Raw genomic sequence first — 23,876 nt, forward strand, 5'->3', positions numbered from 1 at the left:
AGGGGCAGACACACACACACACACACACAACCAGATACACCCCGCACGCATACTCTCAGACCCAGAGAGGCAGACACATACACAACCAGATACACACACACCCCACGCACACTCCCAGACCCAGAGAGGCAGACCCACACACACAACCATACAACGCCCCCATGCACACTCCCAGACCCAAAGAGGCAGACACACACACAACCAGATACACCCCGCACGCATACTCTCAGACCCAGAGAGGCAGACACCCACACACAACCAGATACACCCCACCTATGCACACTCCCAGACCCAAAGAGGCAGACAGACACACAACCAGATACAACCCCCCCATGCACACTCCCAGACCCAAAGAGGCAGACACACACACAACCAGATACACCCCGCACGCATACTCTCAGACCCAGAGAGGCAGACCCACACACACAACCAGATACACCCCACCTATGCACACTCCCAGACCCAAAGAGGCAGACAGACACACAACCAGATACAACCCCCCCATGCACACTCCCAGACCCAAAGAGGCAGACACACACACAACCAGATACACCCCGCACGCATACTCTCAGACCCAGAGAGGCAGACCCACACACACAACCAGATACACCCCACCTATGCACACTCCCAGACCCAAAGAGGCAGACACACACACAACCAGATACACCCCCCACGCATACTCTCAGACCCGAAGAGGCAGACACACACACACAACCAGATACACCCCACCTATGCACACTCCCAGACCCAAAGAGGCAGACAGACACACAACCAGATACAACCCCCCATGCACACTCCCAGACCCAAAGAGGCAGACCCACACACACAACCAGATACACCCCACCTATGCACACTCCCAGACCCAAAGGAGGCAGACAGACACACAACAAGATACAACCCCCCCCACGCACACTCCCAGACCCACAGAGGCAGACAGACCCACACACACAGAGCACACCCAACCAGATACACTCCCCCCATGCACACTCCCAGACCCAAAGAGGCACACACAGCATCCAAACCCTCCCAGCGAGATACACTCCGGGCTCCTCACCCTGACACACATCCAGAAATAGATTCAGCCAGACGTCCCCATACAAGCCTGGAAATACCCAACGCTTAGTACAGTGCTCGGCACAGAGTAAGCGCTTAACAAATAGCATCATTACTCCTATCATCACACAATCACCCCCAGCAGATGCAAACACACACAAACACACCCCTTTTGTGTTGAACTCCAACGGGGGCGAAATCCCAAGCCAGAAAAGGGCATCCTGACAGGAGTCAGGGATGTGTCCCGCATCCAGCGCTCCTTGCCCCCCCAAGGCCAAGGTCAAAGTGGGTGGGAGACCCCCCAACCCCACCATTTGAAGGTTTGTCCAAGGGCCACATTGGCCCTTGGGGCCTGGGTGGGATGGGAAGGAGGGAGATTTGTACTCAATTTGTACTTCCCAAGCGCTTAGTACAGTGCTCTGCACATAGTAAGCGCTCAATAAATACGATTGATTGATTGAGATCCCTTGGGTGGCGGAGATGGGGGAGACCAACAAACAGAGACGACCTGACTGAGAGTGCTCTGCACACAGTAAGTGCTCAATAAATAGGATTGATTGATTGATTGATGATTGATTGATTGATTGAGATCCCTTGGGTGGCAGAGATGGGGGAGACCAACTGAGACGACCTGACTGAGAGTGCTCTGCACACAGTAAGCGCTCAATAAATACGATTGATTGATTGATGATTGATTGATTGATTGATTGAGAGACAGGCCAGGGTGAGACAAAGAGGGAGGGAAAGCAGGAAGGCCAAGGGCGCTGGGCGGCGGACGGCCAGTCCTAGAATATTTCTAGGCCTCAATCATTCATTCAATAGTATTGATTGAGCGCCTACCGTGTGCAGAGCACTGTACTAAACGCTTGGGAAATCCAATTGGACAACATCTAGAGACGGTCCCTACCCAAGGACGGGCTCACAGTCTAGAAGGGGGGGGACGGACGGACAACAAAACAAGTAGACAGGTGTCAATACCGTCAGAATACATAGTTATTGCTATGTAGTACCCTTCCTTCCTCTCCCCCTCGTCCCCCTCTCCATCCCCCCCATCTTACCTCCTTCCCTTCCCCACAGCACCTGTATATATGTATATATGTTTGTACGGATTTATTACTCTATTTATTTTACTTGTACATATCTATTCTATTTATTTTATTTTGTTAGTATGTTTGGTTTTGTTCTCTGTCTCCCCCTTCTAGGCTGTGAGCCCACTGTTGGGTAGGGACTGTCTCTAGATGTTGCCAATTTGTACTTCCCAAGCGCTTAGTACAGTGCTCTGCACACAGTCAGCGCTCAATAAATACGATTGATGATGATGATGATGAATGATGGCAGTTATTAATCAACCAATCAATCAGTCGTATTTATTGAGGGTTTACTGTGTGCAGAGCACTGGACTAAGCGCCGAGCACCGTTCTAAGCGCTCATACACACCATTGGAGAAGCAGCGTGGCTCAGTGGAAAGAGCCCGGGCTTTGGAGTCGGAGGTCATGGGTTCAAATCCCAGCTCCGCCAAGTGTCAGCTGTGTGACTCCGGGCGAGTCACTTCACTTCTCTGGGCCTCAGTTCCCTCATCTGTAAAATGGGGATTAAAACTGTGAGCCCCCCCGTGGGACAACCTGATTACCTTGTAACCGCCCCAGCGCTTAGAACAGTGCTTTGCACATAGTAAGCGCTTAACAAATACCATCATCATCACAAAGTAAGCGCTTAACAAATACCATCATTATTATTATTATTATTATAGCGGCGTGGCTCAATGGCTCAGGAGTCAGAGGTCATGGGTTCAAATCCCGGCTCCGCTGATTGTCAGCTGGGTGACTTGGGGCAAGTCACTTTTCTGGGCCTCAGTCCCCTCCTCTGGAAAATGGGGATGAAGACGGGGAGCCCCACGTGGGACAACCTGATCACCTCGCATCCTCCCCAGCGCTTAGAATAATGCTTGGCCCACAGTAAGCGCTTAACAAATGCTATGATTCAGTGGAAGGAGCCCGGGCTTTGGAGTCAGAGGTCATGGGTTCAAATCCCAGCTCTGCCACTTAGCTGTGTGACTTTGGGCAAGTCACTTCACTTCTCGGGGCCTCAGTTCCCTCATCTGGAAAATGGGGATGGAGACGGCGAGCCCCCCGTGGGACCACCTCATCACCTTGTAACCTCCCCAGCGCTTAGAACGGTGTTTTGCGCATAGTAAGCGCTCACTAAATGCCATCATTACTACAGTAAATATGTAGAAATAAAATAAATATGGAGAAATCGACCCAAGGGCTGAAGGGGGTTGGCTAGAAGGCCTCCTTCCCTCTTCCCCTCCCTGGGACTGGGAGGCGATCAATCAATCAATCAATCGTATTTATTGAGCGCTTACTGTGTGCAGAGCACTGTACTAAGCACTTGGGAAGTACAAGTTGGCAACATGGGGAGACGGTCCCTACCCAACAGTGGGCTCACAGTCTAGAAGGGGGGAGACAGAGAACAAAACCAAACATATTGACAAAATAAAGTAAATAGAATAGATATGTGCAGCCCCCCTCCCACACTTCAAGGCTGGAGGACCCCAGACCCCAATAGGTGCCCCTTCCCCCTGATGGAGGGACAATATCAATCAATCAATCGATCGAATTTATTGAGCGCTTACTGTGTGCAGAGCACTGTACTAAGCGCTTGGGAAGTCCAAGTTGGCAACATCTAGAGACAGTCCCTACCCAACAGCGGGCTCACAGTCTAAAAGGGGGAGACAGAGAACAAAACCAAACATATTGACAAAATAAAATAGAATAGATATGTGCAGCCCCCCTCCCACACTTCAAGGCTGAAGGACCCCAGATCCCAGACCCCAATAGGTGGCCCTTCCCCCTGATGGAGGGGCAATATCAATCAATCAATCAATCGTATTTATTGAGCACTTACTGTGTTGCAGAGCACTGTACTAAGCGCTTGGGAAGTCCAAGTTGGCAACATCTAGAGACAGTCCCTACCCAACAGTGGGCTCACAGTCTAAAGGGGGGAGACAGAGAACAAAACCAAACATGCTAATAATAATAATAATATCAAGACAGGCCTGTCCTGGGGTGGGGGGCGGGTGGATTGGGGGCAGAGGGTTGAGTTTCCCTCCTCCCACCCCCTCCATCCTCAAACTTTTCTGGGGGGCGGGGAAGGGGCCAGAGGTGGGATGGTTTCTTCCAGGAGAGGGGGGCCCGCGTTGTAGGGAAGGGGAAATCAATCAATCGTATTTATTGAGCGCTTACTGTGTGCACAGCACTGTACTAAGCGCTTGGGAAGTACAAGTTGGCAACGTATAGAGTCAGTCCCTACCCAACAGTGGGCTCAAGGAGGACCCCTCCTCTATTGGGCGGCCTCTAAAGCCCCTTCCCCCCGACTCCCCTGAATGTCCTGGGCGCCCCAGGCCCTGGGGGGAGGGGATGGGAGACCCCCACCCCCACTTGCAGGATGGATGGGGGGACCCTCCCCCTCTCCTCAAACCCCCCCCCCCATCTCCAGGGCCAACGGGGAGAGGGGACTGTCTCTATACGTTGCCAACTTGGACTTCCCAAGCGCTTAGTACAGCGCTCTGCACACAGTAAGCGCTCAATAAATACGATTGATTAATTGACTGATTGAGAAGCGGGGGAGCAGCATTTGGGGGAGGGGGCGTGGGGGCCTGGGAAAAAGAGGGGGGACTGGGCATCGGCCATCTTGGAAGCAGAAGAAGGAAAAGAGGGAAAAGAGGAGAGAAAGGGGAAGGGGGGGCGGAGGCAAAAGGACCGGCTGCCCGATGGACCGGGGGTCAGAGGTCAAGAGGGGGCCACGACGGCCCCCATCGCCCCCTTTTGGGGGGCTGGAGCTCCAGGGCCCCCCACCCGGGGGGCCGGCCCCGTTTGGGGGAGGGGGCGCTTACCTGGGGCTGGGCTCCGGGCCTCCTGGACGAGGGAAGGAGGAACGGGGAGAGGCCACACTCTAAGAAAGGAGTTGGGAAAAGCCGCTGGCAGGAGGGAGGGAGGGAGGGAGGGAGAGGGAGGGAGGGAAGGAAGGAGGGGAGTGGGGAGGGGGGCTGGGGAAGGGGAGGGGGCGTGGGGGGCCACAAAATGGCCAAGAGTGCGCCCCGCCCCCTCCCCACGTGACCCCATTCCTTCAGGGGGTTTGAGCAGCCGGGAGGAGGGGCGCAGACAGGGCCCCCCACCCAGCCCCCCGGCCACAAAATACATCTAGCCCCCCCATCCCCCACCCTCCAAAATCTCCCACCCCCCAAAATCCCCCACCCCCCAAAATCTCCCACCCCCCAAAATCTTCCACCCTCCAAAATCTCCCACCCCCTAAAATCTCCCACCCTGCAAAATCTCCCACCCCCCAAATCCCCCACCCCCAAAATCCCCCACTCCCCCAAATCCCCCACCCTCCAAAATCTCCCCCACCCTTCAAAATCTCCCACCCCCCAAAATCTTCCACCCTCCCAAATCTCCCACCCTCCAAAATCTCCCACCCCCGAAATCCCCCACCCCCAAAATCCCCCACACCCCCAAATCCCCCACCCTCCAAAATCTCCCCCACCCTTCAAAATCTCCCACCCCCCAAAATCTTCTACCCTCCAAAATCTCCCACCCCTAAAAATCCCCCACTCCCCAAAATCTCCCACCCCCCAAAATCTTCCACCCTCCAAAATCCTCCACCCTCCAAAATCCCCCACCCCCAAAATTCCCACTCCCCAAAATCTCCCATCCCCCAAAATCTTCCACCCTCCAAAATCTACCAGCCCCCAAATTCTCCCACCCCCCAAAGAGGGCAGAGCCCCCCGGGAGGGGGCCGGGAAAATCAAGAAATCAGGCAGAGAGGGACACTGGGGACCTAAAAATGGGCCATCGATCAGGCATCAGAAACACAAAGGACCCCGATGTCGAGAAATGGGGGTCGCCACCAGCACCGGAGGGGCTTCAGGGTTCATTCACTCCATCGCATTGATTGAGCACTTACTGTGTGCAGAGCACTGGACTAAGCGCTTGGGAGAGGAAAAATCGGCAACCTACAGAGACAGTCTCTGCCCAACAACCGGCTCACAGTCTAGAAGGGGCGGGGGTATTTGTTAAGCGCTTACTATGTGCCAAGCACTGTTCTAAGCGCTGGGAAGGATACAAGGTGATCAGGTGGTCCCACGTGGGGCTCACAGTCTTCATCCCCATTGTACAGAGGAGGTAACTGAGGCCCAGAGAAATAAAACAAAGGATGGCATTTGTTAGGCACTTACTATGTGCCAAGCACTGTTCTAAGCGCTGGGGGGGATACAAGGTGATCAGGTGGTCCCACGTGGGGCTCACAGTCTTCATCCCCATTGTACAGAGGAGGTAACTGAGGCCCAGAGAAATAAAACAAAGGATGGCATTTCTTACACGCTTACTATATGCCAAGCACTGTTCTAAGCGCTGGGAAGGATACAAGGTGATCAGGTGGTCCCACGTGGGGCTCACAGTCTTAATCCCCATTTTGCAGATGAGGTAAGTGAGGCACAGAGAAGTGAAGTGACTTGCCCAAACTCACACAGCGGGGTCGGGATTTGAACCCATGACCTCTGACTCCCAAGCCCGTGCTCGTTCCACTGAGCCACGCTGCTTATCAGGTTGGCCCATGTGGGGCTCACAGCCTTAATCCCCATTTTGCAGAGAAGGAAACCGAGTGCTCTGCACACAGTAAGCGCTCAATAAATACGATTGATTGAATGAATGAATGGATGAAACTGAGGCACAGAGAAGCTAAGTGACTTGCCCGAGGTCACACAGCGGACAAGTGGCGGAGTCGGGATTAGAACCCACAGCCTCTGACTCCCGAGCCCCGGATCTTGCCACTGAGTCACGCTGCTTCTCTCAGGGTTGAAAGGTGGTTGTCCCTCTAGACTGTGAGCCCGTTGTTGGGTAGGGATTGTCTATATAGGTTGCCAATTTGTAATAATAATAATAATAATAATAATGGCATTTGTTACGTGCTTACTATATGCAAAGCAGTGTTCTAAAAGCTGGGGGGGATACAAGGTGATCAGGTGGTCCCACGGGGGGGCTCACAGTCTTCATCCCCATTTTACAGATGAGGGAACTGAGGCTCAGAGAAGTGAAGTGACTCACCCAAGGTCACACAGCAGACACGTGGCAGAGCCGGCATTCGAACCCCTGACCTCTGACTCCCAAGCCCCGGCTCTTTCCACTGAGCCACGCTGCTTCTCTTGGACTCTCCCAAGCAAGCGCTTAATACGGTGCTCACAGTAAGCGCTCAATAAATACGATGGAATGAATGGCTTTATTTAGGAGGGGTCTCTGCTATGGAGTCTGCCTGAGAGCTCACCTCCTCCAGGAGGCCTTCCCAGACGACTGAGCCCCCTCCTTCCTTATTTTACCTCTACATATCCATTCTATTTATTTTATTTTGTTTGGTTTTGTTCTCTGTCTCCCCCTTCTAGACTGTGAGCCCACTGTTGGGTAGGGACCGTCTCCATATGTTGCCAACTTGGACTTCCCAAGCGCTTAGTACAGTGCTCTGCACACAGTAAGCGCTCAATAAATACGATTGATTGATTGATTGATTCCTCTCCTTCCCCCCTTTTCCAATAAGCCACTCTGCTTTCAAGTCGATGAGGTTGGACGCGGCCCCTGTCCTACATAATAATAATAATGATAGCATTTATTAAGCGCTTACTATGTGCAAAGCACTGTTCTAAGCGCTGGGGAGGTTACCAGGTGATCAGGTTGTCCCACGGGGGGCTCACAGTCTTAATCACCATTTTACAGATGAGGGAACTGAGGCCCAGAGAAGTGAAGTGACTTGCCCAAAGTCACACAGCTGACAATTGGCGGAGCCGGGATTTGAACCCATGACCTCTGACTCCAAAGCCCAGGCTCTTTCCACTGAGCCACGCTGCTTCTCTACATGGGGGCTCACCCTCTTGCCCCCATTTTACAGAGGAGGAAACCGAGGCACAGAGGAAGGGAAACGACTGGCTCAAGGTCACACGGCAGTCACGTGACAGAGCTGGAAGGACTTTGTTAAGCACTTACTATGTGCCCAACACTGTTCTAAATTCTGGGGTAGTTACAAGGTAATCACAATCTTCATCCCCATTTTACAGATGAGGTAACTGAGGCACATAATAATAATAATAATAATAATAATAATAGCACTGTTCTAAGCGCTGGGGTAATAATAATAATGTTGGTATTTGTTAAGTGCTTACTATGTGCCTAGCACTGTTCTAAGCCCATTCCTGTCCGTCTGTTAGCTTTGCCGGCGCTTAGTACAGTGCCTGGCACATAGTTCAGCACTTACTACAAAGACCATTATTATTACTTCAACACAAACACCATAAAATCCGCATTCTGCTCTCCTCCCTAATAATAATAATAATAATAATAATAATAATAATGGTCTTTGTTAAGCGCTTACTACGTGCCAAGCACTGTTCTAAGCGCTGGGGTAATAATAATAATAATAATGCTGGTATTTGTTAAGCGCTTACTACGTGACAAGCACTGTTCTAAGAGCTGGGGTAGTAATAACAATAATAATAATGTTGGTATTTGTTAAGCACTTACTACGTGCCCAGCACTGTTCTAAGCGCTGGGGTAATAATAATAATAATGTTGGTCTTTGTTAAGCGCTTACTACGTGCCAAGCACTTACTACGTGCCAAGCACTGTTCTAAGTGCTGGGGTAATAATAATAATGTTGGTATTTGTTAAGCGCTTACTACGTGCCAAGCACTGTTCTAAGCACTGGGGTAATAATAATGATAATAATAATGTTGGTCTTTGTTAAGCTTTTACTACGTGCCCAGCAGTGTTCTAAGCGCTGGGGTAATAATAGTAATAATAATGTTGGTATTTGTTAAGCGCTTACTGTGTGCCCAGCACTGTTCTAAGCGCTGGGGTAATAATAATAATAATAATAATAATATTGGTCTTCGTTAAGCACTTACTATGTGCCAAGCACTGTTCTAAGTGCTGGGGTAATAATAATAATAATGTTGGTATTTGTTAAGCGTTTACTACGTGCCCAGCACTGTTCTAAGCGCTGGGGTAATAATAATAATAATATTGTTGGTATTTGTTAAGCGCTTACTATGTGACAAGCACTGTTCTAAGCGCTGGGGTAGTAATAATAATAATGTTGGTCTTTGTTAAGCGCTTACTATGTGCCCAGCGCTGTTGTAAGCGCTGGGGTAATAATAGTAATAATAATAATGTTGGTATTTGTTAAGCGCTTACTATGTGCCCAGCACTGTTCTAAGCGCTGGGGTAATAATAATAATAATAATGATGTTGGTCTTTGTTAAGCGCTTACTACGTGCCAAACACTGTTCTAAGCGCCGGGGTAGTTACAAGGTAATCACAGTCTTCATCCCCATTTTACAGATGAGGTAACTGAGGCACAGAGTAATAATAATAATGATAGCATTTATTAAGCACTTACTATGCGCAAAGCACTGTTCTAAGCGCTGAGGTAATAATAACAATGTTGGTATTTGTTAAGCGCTATGTGCCCAGCACTGTTCTAAACGCTGGGGTAGTTACAAGGTAATCAGGTTGTCCCACGTGGCACTCACAATCTTCATCCCCATTTTACAGATGAGGTAACAGAGGCACAGAGTAATGATAATAATAATAATAGCACTTAAGCGCTTACTATGCGCAAAGCACTGTTCTAAGCGCTGAGGTAATAATAACAATAATAATGTTGGTATTTGTTAAGCGCTTACTATGTGCCCAGCACTGTTCTAAGCGCTGGGGTAGTTACAAGGTGATCAGGTTGTCCCACGTGGCACTCACAATCTTCATCCCCATTTTACAGATGAGGGAACTGAGGCACAGAGTAATAATAATAAGGATTAAGGCTGTGAGCCCCCCCGGGACAACCTGATCACCGTGTAACCTCCCCAGCGCTTAGAACAGTGCTTGGCACATAGTAAGCGCTTAATAAGTGCCATTATTATTATTATTATTGTTGGGTAGGGGCCGTTTCTATATGTTGCCAACTTGGACTTCCCAAGCGCTTAGTCCAGTGCCCTGCACACAGTAAGCGCTCAATAAATACGATTGAATGAATGAATCCCCATTTTCCAGCTGAGGGAACTGAGGCCCACAGAAGTGAAGTGACTTGCCCCGAGTCACCCAGCTGACAAGTGGCGGGGGCAGAATTAGAACCCACGACCTCTGCCCACTGGGCCACGCTGCTTGGAGGCGTGATATCTATTCTCTTTATTTTATTTTGTTACTATGTTTTGTTTTGTTCTCCGTCTCCCCCTTCTAGACTGTGAACCCACTGTTGGGGAGGGACTGTCTCTCTATGTTACCAACTTGGACTTCCCAAGCGCTTAGTACAGTGCTCTGCGCCCAGTAAGCGCTCAATAAATACGATTGATTGATTCCTTCAATCGTATTTATTTTGCTTGTACATATCTATTCTCTTTATTTTATTTTGTTACTATGTTTTGTTTTGTTCCCCGTCCCCCCCTTCTAGACTGGGAGCCCGCTGTTGGACTTGGACTTCCCAAGCGCTTAGTACAGTGCTCTGCACATAGTAAGCGCTCAATAAATACTATTGATGAATAAGCGCTCAATAAATTGATTGATTGATGGATGTCGAAGTTGACTTTTCCGATTCAGCGTGGGGGGGAAAGGAGGTTGGGAGAGAGGGCTCTGCAGGCCAGCGGCCACGACAGCGAAGAGAGGGAGGGAGAGAGAGGGAGAAAAATACAAATATAAATAAAAATATAAATTTTTTAAAAAGAGGAATCGTCCCTGGGTGGGCTCGAACCACCAACCTTTCGGTTAACAGCCGAACGCGCTAACCGATTGCGCCACAGAGACCACATTATCCCGCCCAACCAGGCCCAGTCCTGTCAAAGGGAATGTGGTTGTTGAACCAGCTGGTGAGAGGGAATTGCCCAGAAAAAAAAATAATAATGGTATTTATTAAGCGCTTACTATGTGCCAAGCACTGTTCTAAGCACTGGAGGGAGATACAAGGTGAATAGGTTGTCCCCCGTGGGGCTCACAGATTTAATCCCCTTTTTACAGATGTGGGAACTGAAGCACGGATAATAATGTTGGCATTTGTTAAGCGTTTACTATGTGCCAAGCACTGTTCTAAGCGCTGGAGGGAGATCCAAGGTGATCAGGTTGTCCCCCGTGGGGCTCACAGATTTAATCCCCTTTTTACAGATGTGGGAACTGAAGCACGGATAATAATGTTGGTATTTGTTAAGCGTTTACTATGTGCCAAGCACTGTTCTAAACAAGGTGATTAGGTTGTCCCCCGTGGGGCCCACAGATTTAATCCCCTTTTTAAAGAAGAGGGAACTGAGGCCCAGATAATAATGTTGGTATTTGTTAATAATAATAATAATAATAATGGCATTTATTAAGCGCTTACTATGTGCAAAGCACTGTTCTAAGCGCTGGAGGGAGATACAAGGTGAATAGGTTGTCCCCCGTGGGGCTCACAGATTTAATCCCCTTTTTACAGATGAGGGAACTGAGGCCCAGATAATAATCATCATCATTCATTCATTCAATCATATTTATTGAGCGCTTACTGTGTGCAGAGCACTGGACTAAGCGCTTGGGAAGTCCAAGTTGGCAACATCTAGAGACGGTCCCTACCCACCAGTGGGCTCACAGTCTAGAAGGGGGAGACAAAGAACAAAACAAAACATATTAACAAAATAAAATAAATAGAATAAATGTTTGTTAAATATATTTAATCCCCTTTTTACAGATGTGAGAACTGAGGCACAGATAATAATGTTGGTATTTGTTAAGCGTTTACTATGTGCCAACCACTGTTCTAAGCGCTGGAGGGATATCCAAGGTGATTAGGTTGTCCCCCGTGGGGCTCACAGATTTAATCCCCTTTTTACAGATGAGGGAACTGAGGCCCAGATAATAATGTTGGTATTTGTTCATTCATTCATTCAATCGTATTTACTGAGCGCTTACTGTGTGCAGAGCACTGTACTAAGCGCTTGGGAAGTCCAAGTTGGCAACATCTAGAGACAGTCCCTACCCAACAGCGGGCTCACAGTCTAGAAGGGGGAGACAGACAACAAAACAAAACACATTAACAAAATAAATAGAATAAATATGTACAAGTAAAATAAATACAACAACAATAGTAACATTTATTAAGCGCTTACTATATGAAAAGCACTGTTCTAAGCGCTGGGGAGGTTACAAGGTGATCAGGTTGTCCCACGGGGGCTCACAGTCTTAACCCCCATTTTCCAGATGAGGTAACTGAGGCCCAGAGAAATTAAGTGACCCAGCTGACAATTGGCAGAGTGGGATTTGAACCCATGACCTCTGACTCCAAAGCCCATGCTCTTTCCACTGAGCCACGCTGCTTCTCTAGTGGGAAGATAGTAATAATAATGATTATTATTAGCTTAGAACAGTGCTTGGCACCTAGTATGCACTTAGCAAATACCATCATTATTATTATTATTATTTGTTACGCACGTACTAGGTGCTGAGCACTGTACTAAGTGCTGGGGTGGACAGTGAATGTAAAAAAAGATGATCCCTGAACCTTGGGGAGGTTTCCGCTCTTGTGAGGGAGACAGACAGACACGGACCATACACATTCAGTGGGAAAAGGGAGGGGAAAGCATGTTCTTTCAATCATCATCATCATCATCAATCGTATTTATTGAGCGCTTACTATGTGCAGAGCACTGTACTAAGCGCTTGGGAAGTACAAGTTGGTAACGTATAGAGACAGTCCCTACCCAACAGTGGGCTCACAGTCTAAAAGGGGGAGACAGAGAACAAAACCAAACATACTAACAAAATAAAATAGAATAGATATGTACAAGTAAAATAAAATCATTCAATCGTATTTATTGAGTGCTTATTGAGTGTAGAGCACTGTACTAAGCTCCTGGGAGAGGACAATACAACAATAAACAGAAACATTCCTTACCCACGACAAGCTTTCGGTCCATAAATTCCCCCTGGTAACAGAAGGAAGCAAAAAATGAAAGAAATGAACAAGTGGAATCATGAAATCCCACGCAATCCATCGAAGTGCTAATATTATACTATGGGTTGATATTATTCCCAGCGGGTGGGAATTAATCAGGGAAGGCCTGATTAAGGTTAATTCATTTATTCCTTCGTTCAGTCGTATTTATTGAGCGCTTACTGTGTGCAGAGCACTGTACTGGGACAACCTGATCACCTGGTATCCCCCAGCGCTTAGGACAGTGCTTTGCACATAGTAAGCGCTTAACAAATACCATCATTATTATATTATTATTATTATTACTAAGCGCTTGGGAAGTGCAAGTCGGCAACATAGGTTAATCAGGAGGACCTGGGTGCCAGCTCTGCTGCTTGTCTGCCTTGTTGCCAAGCGCTTAGTACAGTGCTCTGCACACAGTAAGCGCTCAATAAATACGATTGATTGATTGATTGTGACCGGGGGCAAGTCACTTCTCCCTGCCTCAGTTACCTCATCTGCAACATGGGGATTAAGACTGTGAACCCCACGTGGGACAGGGACCATGTCCAACCTGATCATCATCATCAATCGTATTTATTGAGCGCTTACTGTGTGCAGAGCACTGTACTAAGCGCTTGGGAAGTACAATTTGGCAACATATAACCTGATCAGCTTGTATCTACCCCAGCCAGTAGTACATAGTAAGTGCTTAACAAATACTATTACTATTATTATTTGCTTATATCCACCCCAGCACTTAGTACAGTGCCTGGCACAATGAAAGCTCTTAGATACCGCAGTTATTCAACGCTTAGAACCGTGCTTGACATGTAGTAAGCGCTTAAAAAATACCAACATTATTATTCTCCTCAAAGACACAAAGCTCACCTCCTCCAAGAGGCCTTCCCAGATTGAGCTCCCCTTTTCCTCTGCTCTACCCCCCTCTCTGACCCCCATCGTGTATATATGGACATATTTATTATTCTACTTCTTTTATTAATGATGTGTATATATCTATAATTCTATTTATTTCTATTGACGCTGATTCCTACTTGCTTTGTTTTGTTTTCTTGTCTGTCTCCCCCAATCTAGACTGAGAGCCCGTCGTTGGGTAGGGATTGCCCCTCTTTGTTGCCGAATCGTACTTCCCAAGCGCTTAGTACAGTGCCCTGCATAAAGTAAGCAGCTAAGTAGAAGCAGCGTGGCTCCGTGGAAAGAGCCCGGGCTTGGGAGCCAGAGATCGTGGGTTCTAATCCCGACTCCGCCACTTAGCTGTGTGACTTTGGGCAAGTCACTTGACCTCTCTGTGCCTCAGTTACCTCAACTGTAAAATGGGGCTGAAGACTGTGAGCCACTTGGGACAACCTGATCACCTTGTACCTCCCCCAGCGCGTAGAACGGTGCTTTGAACGTAGTAAGCGCTTAACAAATGCCATCATTATTATTATTGTATCCCCCAGCGCTTAGAACAGTGCTTTGTACATAGTAAGCGCTTACAAGTACCATTATTATTAATACGATTGAATGAACTCCAGTTCTCTTTAGACTGTAAGCTCATTGTGGCTAGGGAACGTGTCTTTTTATAATTATGGTATTTGCTAGGGAAGCAGTGTGGCTCAGTGGAAGGAGCCCGGGCTTGGGAGCCAGAGGTCATGGGTTCTAATCCCGGCTCCGCCACTTGACAGCTGTGTGACTTTGGGCAAGTCACTTCACTTCTCTGGGCCTCAGTTCCCTCATCTGTAAAATGGGGATGAAGACTGTGAGCCCCATGTGGGACAACCTGATCACCTTGTATCCTACCCAGCGCTTAGAACAGTGCTTGGCACATAGTAAACACTTAACAAATACCAACATCTTTATTATTATTATTATTTGTTAAGCGCTTTGTGCCAAGCACTGTTCTAAGCGCTGAAATACAGGAATTCTTTTTGGATTCCTAATCAGGATTAAAACAACAACAACAAAAAAAAAACACTTAAAAATTTACTTATTTTTTACTGTTGTACTACCACTTGTCAGTTGTGTGACCTTGGGCAAGTCACTTCACTTCTCTGGGCCTCGGGTACCTCATCTGTAAAATGGGGATGAAGACCGTGAGCCCCCCCCATGGGACAACCTGATCACCTTGTAACCTCCCCAGTCCTTAGAACAGTGGTTGGCACCTAGTAAATGCTTAATAAATGCCATCATTATTATTGTTATTAATCCCGGCTCCACCACTTATGAGCTGGGTGACTTTGGGCAGGTCACTTCACTTCTCTGGTCCTCAGTGACCTCATCTGGAAAATGGGGATTAAGACTGGGAGCCCCACAGGGGATAATCTGATCACTCTGTATCCCCGCAGCAATTAGAACAGTACTGCACACATAGTAAGCGCTTAACAAATACCATCATTATTATTACTCTGCCAAGCGCTTAGTACAGTACTTTGCGCATAGTAAGTGCTTAATAAATGCCATCATTATTATTATTAATCCCGGCTCCACCACTTATCAGCTGGGTGACTTTGGGCAAGTCAATTCACTTCTCTGGGCCTCAGTTCCCTCATCTGGAAAATGGGGGTGAAGCCTGGGAGCCCCATGTGGGACAGCCTGATTACTCTGTATCCCCCCAGCAATTAGAACAGTACTGCACACATAATAATAATAATAATGGCATTTCTTAAGCACTTACTATGTGCCCAGCACTGTTCTAAGCACTGGGGAGGTTACAAGGTGATCAGGTTGTCCCACGGGGCGCTCACAGTCTTCATCCCCATTTTACAGATGAGGTAACTGAGGCACAGAGATATTAAGTGGCTTGCCCAAGGTCACACAGCTAAGTGGCAGTACAATACAACAATAAAAAATAAGTTTTTTTTACTTATTCCCTCATTTTCCAGATGAGGTCACTGAGGCCCAGAGAAGTGAAACGACTTGCCCAAAGTCACCCAGCTGACAATTGGCGGAGCCGGGATTTGAACCCGTGACCTCTGGCTCCAAAGCCCGGGCTCTTTCCATTGAGCCATGCTGCTTCCCTAACAGTACTGCACACGTAGTAAGTGCTTAACAAATACCATAATTATTATTATGATTATTACTCTGCCAAGCGCTTAGGACAGTGATTTGCGCATAGTAAGCACTTAATAAATGTTGTTATTATTATTATTATTATTATTATTATTACAGTGCCCCCTCCCACAGTAAGATCTCACTAGCTAGGCCTGCATACTGCAAGCAGGCCTCGACGCGGGCGTGACGTCATCGCGCTGAGGAGGTGGCGGCCTAGGCGCATGCGCAGCAGGCTTCAGTCCGCCTCGATCCCGGCAGGCCCCGCGGCCCCCCTCCTCACGGTGACTCGGGGCCCCGGCTCGCCTCCTCCCGCTGGCTGATAGGCCCGCTGAGCCGGCCCGTTGACGGGCGGACCAATCATCGCGCAGGAGGCCGCGGGGCCGCCCGTCGTCCGGCCAATGGGAGGCCGGGGGGGGGCGGAAGTGGGGCCGCGGCGGGGAGCCGGGGGAGAAGCCTCACAGTCTCGCCGGCCGCCGCCATGGTGAGGGGGCCTGAGGGGGGACCACCGACGGGCCTCTGGGAATAATAATCATAATAATAATCATGTTGGCATCTCCTAAGCGCTTACTACGTGCCAACCACTGTTATAAGCGCAAGGGGAGCTGATAATAATAATAATAATGGTATTTGTTAGTTATAATAGTAATGATGATGATGGCATTTGATAAGCGCTTACTACGTGCCAACCACTGTTCTAAGCGCAAGGGGAGCTGATAAGAATAATAATGGTATTGGTTAGCAATAATAATAATGATGATAATGGCATTTGATAAGCGCTTACTACGTGCCAACCACTGTTCTAAGCGCAAGGGGAGATGATAAGAATAATAATGACATTTGTTAGTAATAATAATAATGATGATGATGGCATTTGATAAGCGCTTACCACGTGCCAACCACTGTTCTAAGCGCAAGGGGAGATGATAGTAGTAATAATAATAATGGTATTTGTTAGTAATAATAATAATGATGATGATGGCATTTGATAAGCGCTTACCACGTGCCAACCACTGTTCTAAGCGCAAGGGGAGATGACAAGAATAATGTATTTGTTAGCAATAATAATAATGATGATAATGGCATTTGATAAGCACTTACTACGTGCCAACCACTGTTCTAAGCGCAAGGGGAGTTGATAAGAATAATAATGGTATTTGTTAGTAATAATAATAATGGCGATGATGGCATTTGATAAGCGCTTACCACGTGCCGACCACTGTTCTAAGCGCAAGGGGAGCTGATAAGAATAATAATGGTATTTGTTAGTAATAATAATAATGATGATGATGGCATTTGATAAGCGCTTACTACGTGCCGACCACTGTTCTAAGCGCAAGGGGAGTTGATAAGAATAATAATGGTATTTGTTAGTAATAATAATAATGATGATAATGGAATTTGATAAGCGCTTACTATGTGCCAACCACTGTTCTAAGCGCAAGGGGAGTTGATAAGAATAATAATGGTATTTGTTAGTAATAATAATAATGGCGATGATAGCATTTGATAAGCGCTTACTACGTGCCAACCACTGTTCTAAGCGCAAGGGGAGTTGATAAGAATAATAATGGTATTTGTTAGTAATAATAATAATGATGATAATGGCATTTGATAAGCGCTTACTACGTGCCGACCACTGTTCTAAGCGCAAGGGGAGTTGATAAGAATAATAATGATATTTGTTAGTAATAATAATAATGATGATAATGGCATTTGATAAGCGCTTACTACGTGCCAACCACTGTTCTAAGTGCAAGGGGAGCTGATAATAATAATGATATTTGTTAGTAATAATAATAATGATGATGGCATTTGATAAGCACTTACCACGTGCCAACCACTGTTCTAAGCGCAAGGGGAGCTGATAATAATGACATTTGTTAGTAATAATAATAATGATGATAATGGCATTTGATAAGCGCTTACTACGTGCCAACCACTGTTCTAAGCGCAAGGGGAGATGATAGTAGTAATAATAATAATGGTATTTGTTAGTAATAATAATAATGATGATGATGGCATTTGATAAGCGCTTACTACGTGCCAACCACTGGTCTGAGCACAAGGGGAGATGATAATAATAATAATAATGATGATGATGGCATTTGATAGGCGCTTACTACATGCCAACCACTGTTCTGAGCGCAAGGGGAGATGATAGTCATAATAATAATAATAATGGCATTTGATAATGTTATTTGTTAATAATAATAATGATGATGATGGGATTTGATAAGCGCTTACTACGTGCCGACCACTGTTCTAAGCGCAAGGGGAGATGATAATAATAATAATAATAATGGTATTAATAATAATGATGATGATGGGATTTGATCAGCGCTTACTACGTGACAACCACTGTTCTAAGCGCAAGGGGAGATGATAATAATAATAATAATGGTATTTGTTAGTTATAATAATAATGATGATGATGGCATTTGATAAGCGCCTACTACGTGCCAACCACTGTTCTAAGCGCAAGGGGAGATGATAATAATAATAATAATGGTATTTGTTAGTTATAATAATGATGATGATGGCATTTGATAAGCGCCTACTACGTGCCAACCACTGTTCTAAGCACAAGGGGAGATGATAAGAATAATGGTGTTTGTTAATAATAATAATGATAATGGGATTTGATAAGCACTTACTACGTGCCAACCACTGTTCTAAGAGCAAGCGGGGAATGATAATAATAATAATGGTATTTGTTAGTAATAATAGTAATGATGATGGCATTTGATAAGCGCTTACTATGTGCCAACCACTTTTCTAAGCACAAGGGGAGATGATAAGAGTAATGGTATTAATAATAATAAATGATGATGGGATTTGATAAGCGCTTACTACGTGCCAACGACTGTTCTAAGCACAAGGGGAGATGATAATAATAATGGTATTAATAATAATGATGATGGCATTTGATAAGTGCTTACTACGTGCCAACCACTGTTCTAAGTGCAAGGGGAGATAATAATAATAAGGTTTTTTGTTAATAATAATAATGATGGCATTTGATAAGCGCTTACTATATGCCAACCACTATTCTGAGCATAAGGGAAGATAATAATAATAGTAGTGGTATTCGTTAAACGCTTACTATGTACCAAGCACTGTTCTAAGCACTGAGGGAGATACAAGGTGATCAGGTTGTCCCACGGGGGCTCACAGTCTTCATCCCCACTTTACAGAGGAGGGAACTGAGGCCCAGAGAAGTGAAGTGACTTGCCCAAAGTCACCCAGCTGACAAATGGCAGAGCCGGGATTAGAACCCACGACCTCTGACTCCTAAGTCCAGGGTCTTTCCACTAAGCCACACTGCTCCTCCTGATAATAATGATGGTATCTGTTAAGCGCTTACTACGTGCCAAGCACTGTTCTAAGCACAAGGGGAGACAATAGTAATAACGGTGGTATTTGTTAAGCTCTTACTAGGTGCCAAACACCGTTCTAAGCGCAGGGGTAGATAATAATAATAGTGTTGATATTTGTTAAGCGCTTACTATGTGCCAAGCACTGTACTATGCGCTAAGACAAGACTGTGAGCCCCACGTGGGGCAACCTTATTAACTTGTATCCGACCCAGCGCTTAGAACGCTTAGTGGTTGGCATGTAGTAAGCGCTTATCAAATGCCATCATCATTATTATTATTAACAAATACCCTTATTATTATCATCTCCCCTTGCGTAGTAAGCCCTGATCAAATCCCATCATCATTATTATTATTATTAACAAATACCATTATTATTATTATCATCTCCCCTTGCGCTTAGAAGAGTGGTTGGCACGTAGTAAGTGCTTATCATCAAGTACCATCATCATTATTATTATTAACAAATACCCTTATTATTATTATCATCTCCCCTTGAGTAGTAAGACCTGATCAAATCCCATCAGCATTATTATTATTAACAAATACCATTATTATTATTATAATCTCCCCTTGCGCTTAGAAGAGTGGTTGGCACGTAGTAAGTGCTTATCATCAACAAGTACCATCATCATTATTATTATAATCAGGTCAGACGCGGCCCCTGTCCCACGTGGGGCTCACAGTCTTCACCCCCATTTTACAGGCGAGGGAACTGAGGCTCTTTCAGTCATTATTGAGCGCTTACTGTGTGCAGAGCACTGTACTGAGCGCTTGGGAAGTACAATTTGGCAACAGAGACAGTCCTTACCCAGCAACAGGCCCACAGTCTAGAAGGGGGAGACAGACAACAAAACAAGGAGACAGGCGTCAATACCATCAGAAATGGGCAAGTCACTTCAGGTCACACAGCAGACAAGCGGCGGAGACGGGATTCGAACCCACATCCTCTGATTTCCCGGCCCAGGCTGTTGCCATTAGGCCACGCCGCTTTTCTGTGGCGGGGAAGGCGGGCAACCGCGGCCCAAGGAGCTGGAGATGAAGCGGGAAGGGCGAATGGGGGTGTCCGTCGCCCCCCGATAGTCGAGCAGCTTGGCCTAGTGGAGTCAGAAGGACCTGGGTTCCGATCCCGACCCTCCCGCTTGTCTGCCTGTCATTTCACTTCTCTGTGCCTCAGTTACCTCATCTGTAAAACGGGGGTTAAGACTGTGAGCCCTACGCGGGACAGGGACTGCGTCCGACCTGATCATATCGCATCTACCCCGTCGCTTAGAGAAGCGTCCGGCCCATAGCGAGCGCTTAACAGATACCATTTTTTAAAAAAAGAAAAGCTTGCGGGGCCAGGGCCTGACAGCGCTCCACGCTGTGCTTTTCCAGTCGATTATGTCGTACAACGGGGGGGCCGTCATGGCCATGAAAGGCAAGAACTGCGTGGCCATCGCGGCCGACCGACGCTTCGGGATCCAGGCCCAGATGGTGACCACGGACTTCCAGAAGATCTTCCCCATGGGTGACCGCTTATACATCGGCCTGGCCGGGCTCGCCACCGACGTCCAGACAGTGTAAGGGGCGGGTCCCCACAACCATTTTCCGCACAGCCCTCGGAGATCCCGCTTTGCCCCTTCTAACAATAATGACGGCATTTAGTAAGCGCTTACTAAAGCACCGTTCTAAGCGCCGGGGAGGTGACAAGGTGATCAGGTTGTCCCACGGTGGGGGGCTCCCGGTCTTCATCCCCATTTGACAGATGAGGTACCCGAGGCCCCGAGAAGTGAAGTGACTTGCCCCAAGTCACCCAGCTGACGATTGACGGAGCCGGGATTAGCACCCGGGCTCTTTCCACTGAGCCGCGCTGCTTGTAGAGCGCTCCGTGGTTATCGTGGATACTCCCCGTTGTCTAACTCAAACCCTTCCCGCTGCAGTGGAGGCCAAAGCCCGGTGTCAGTCTTCCCCGAGGGTGCCCGTGTCGGCCCTCGGCCTTCCCTTCTCCCTCCCCTCGGTCCCTGGCTGTCCTTCGGCCGAGGACGGGGCGGGCGCCGAAAGCGGGGGGTCCTCGGCCGCCCGCGCTGAGGGGGGATTTGGGTTCCCGCCCTCCAGAGCCCAGCGCCTCAAGTTCCGGCTGAACCTGTACGAGCTGAAGGAAGGGCGGCCCATCAAGCCCCACACGCTCATGAGCATGGTCGCCAACCTCCTCTACGAGAAGCGGTGAGTAGGGGGCTGTGGGAGCCGCCCCCGGGCCCAGCCCCTTCCCGTGGCCGGGACCCAACGCTTCTGACTCATAATGATAACGATGGCATTCATTAAGCGCTTACTACGTGCCAAGCACTGTTCTAAGCGCCGGGGAGGTTACAAGGTGATCAGGTTGTCCCACGGTCTTCACCCCCATTTTACAGATGAGGTAACGGAGGCCCGGAGAAGTTGGGACTTGCCCAGAGTCACACAGCTGACAGTTGGCGGAGTTGGGATTTGAACCCTTGACCTCTGACTCCAAAGCCCGGGCTCTTTCCACTGAGCCACGCTGCTTGTGCAGTTCACCAACGCCCTGGCATGGTAACCTATAAGGGTCTGGCAGAGATGTGCTCTGTGCCTCAGTTCCCTCGTCTGTAAAATGGGGATGAAGGCTGTGAGCCCCCTGTGGGACAACCTCATCACCTTAGAACAGTGCTTTGCGCACAGTAAGCGCTTAATAAATGCCATCATTATCATTATTATCACCTTGTATCCCCCCAGCACTTAGTGCTGTGCACATGATGATGGCATTTGTTAAGCGCTTACTATGTGCGAAGCACTGTTCTAAGCGCTGAGGGGATACAAGGCGATCAGGTTGTCCCATGGGGGGCTCACAGTCTTCATCCCCATTTGACAGGTGAGGGAACTGAGGCCCAGAGACGTTAAGTGACTTGCCCAAAGTCACACAGCTGACAAGTGGCCGGTAGTAAGCGCTTAACAAATACCATCGCTATTATTATTCTGTGCCTAAACGGTGCGGGTGACTGGAGTCCGAGGGTTAATCTGGGGTGGCTTCCCGGAGGAAGTGCTCAGGATTGGATGCGGTGAAGGTGGGGCGGGGGTCAGCCGGCCACAGGGCGGGAGGTGGAGGTGGGGAGAGGCGAGTCCAGCCCCGTGACCCCCCCCCCGCCCCCCGGCCCGGGCCGCCCCCAGCTTCGGCCCCTACTACACCGAGCCGGTCATCGCGGGCCTGGACCCCATTACCTTCGAGCCCTTCATCTGCTCCCTGGACCTCATCGGCTGCCCCATGGTGACCGACGACTTCGTGGTCAGCGGCACCTGCGCCGAGCAGATGTACGGGATGTGCGAGTCGCTGTGGGAGCCCGACATGGTGAGTCGGGGGCGGGCGAAGGGGCACGAGGAGAGCCGGGCGCTGGCATCCACCTCCTGTCCTTGTCTGGCTGCCTTCTGACGCGGGGGGCCCGGTTTCTCCTGCCCGCCGACTGGGCTCCGGGACTCGACGGGTGGCCAAACCCTTGCAGGTGGGCATTTCCAGAGCCCTTAGCTGCATCCTCCGTTGACCGCCCTGTGCCCCGGGGGAGACCCTGCCGCTCTCTTCCCTTCTGGGGCCGGAGGGTCCCCTCCCTGGCAGGCGGGAGGCGGACGGGGGGAGCCCGCGGCGACGCGGCCGGTCCCCGCCGGGCGTTCCTGGGTCCCTCACGGCCCCCGTGGCCCCCGCAGGAGCCCGAGCACCTGTTCGAAACCATCTCCCAGGCCATGCTGAACGCCGTGGACCGGGACGCCGTGTCGGGCATGGGCGTCATCGTGCACGTCATGTGAGTCGGGGTGGGGGGGCCCCTCCCTCTGTCCCGTCAGCCCACCTCCAGGGCAGGGGGTCCTCTGCCGTCCTTTCTCTCCCCCCCTCACCCCTGCCCACGGGGCACCCCGGGCCACCCGACAGCACTCTCCCAGGACTGGGGGGCTAGGGGAGGGGGCTCACAAGTCAGTCGGTGGCTTTTATGGGGTGCTTACTATGTTCTAAGCGCTTGGGAGAGTACACTACAAGAGAATAAGCAGACCCCTTCCCCGCCCAAAACGAGCTTAAGTCTTTCCGCGCTTACGGCCGGAGGAGCTTCCGGCTTTGCCAACGACTCTTCTCTGTGCCACCTTCACAGCGAGAAGAACAAAATCACCACCCGGACCCTCAAGGCGAGGATGGACTAGGCCCCGACCGACTCCCCCGCTGCCTCCTTCCCCCCTTTTATAAATAAAAATGTCTTGTCCGTAGCCTGCCGCGCTGGCCTGCTGGACGGGATGGGGGGCGGGGGGAAGGAGACGGAGAGCCGTGTTTCAAAAGCGAGGGCCAGCAGGGAAGCAACGCGGCCTAACGGAGAGAGCCCGGGCCCGGGAACCAGGACCTGGTTTCTAATCCCGGCTCCGCCAGTTGCTCGCTGGGTGACCTCGGGCAAGTCACTT

General features: G+C 48.9%; 2 protein-coding genes and 1 non-coding gene across 3 annotated transcripts in view; 1 reads left to right on the forward strand and 2 right to left on the reverse strand.

Moving 5' to 3' along the window:
* The window catches only part of PCGF2 (polycomb group ring finger 2), a 28,494-nt gene extending 23,447 nt beyond the window's left edge, over positions 1-5,047 (reverse strand). Inside the window, exon 1 of the mRNA XM_038753991.1 lies at positions 4,949-5,047. The gene's annotated coding sequence lies outside the window, so the exon portion shown is untranslated. The remainder of the gene's footprint in view (positions 1-4,948) is intronic.
* Positions 5,048-10,818: 5,771 nt separating this feature from the next.
* On the reverse strand, positions 10,819-10,892 carry TRNAN-GUU. The gene has a single exon. It is a non-coding gene; the product is annotated as a tRNA-Asn (tRNA).
* Positions 10,893-16,508: 5,616 nt separating this feature from the next.
* On the forward strand, positions 16,509-23,683 carry PSMB3 (proteasome 20S subunit beta 3). The gene is made up of 6 exons (XM_038754036.1): positions 16,509-16,558; positions 20,829-21,013; positions 21,549-21,656; positions 22,614-22,791; positions 23,142-23,236; positions 23,576-23,683. Exons 1-6 carry the CDS (start codon positions 16,556-16,558, stop codon positions 23,622-23,624), a joined length of 618 nt encoding a protein of 205 aa, XP_038609964.1. The 5' UTR covers positions 16,509-16,555; the 3' UTR covers positions 23,625-23,683.
* The last annotated feature ends 193 nt before the right edge of the window (positions 23,684-23,876 follow it).

The sequence above is a fragment of the Tachyglossus aculeatus genome, chromosome 11, assembly GCF_015852505.1.
Source record: "Tachyglossus aculeatus isolate mTacAcu1 chromosome 11, mTacAcu1.pri, whole genome shotgun sequence".
NCBI classification, from domain to species: domain Eukaryota; kingdom Metazoa; phylum Chordata; class Mammalia; order Monotremata; family Tachyglossidae; genus Tachyglossus; species Tachyglossus aculeatus.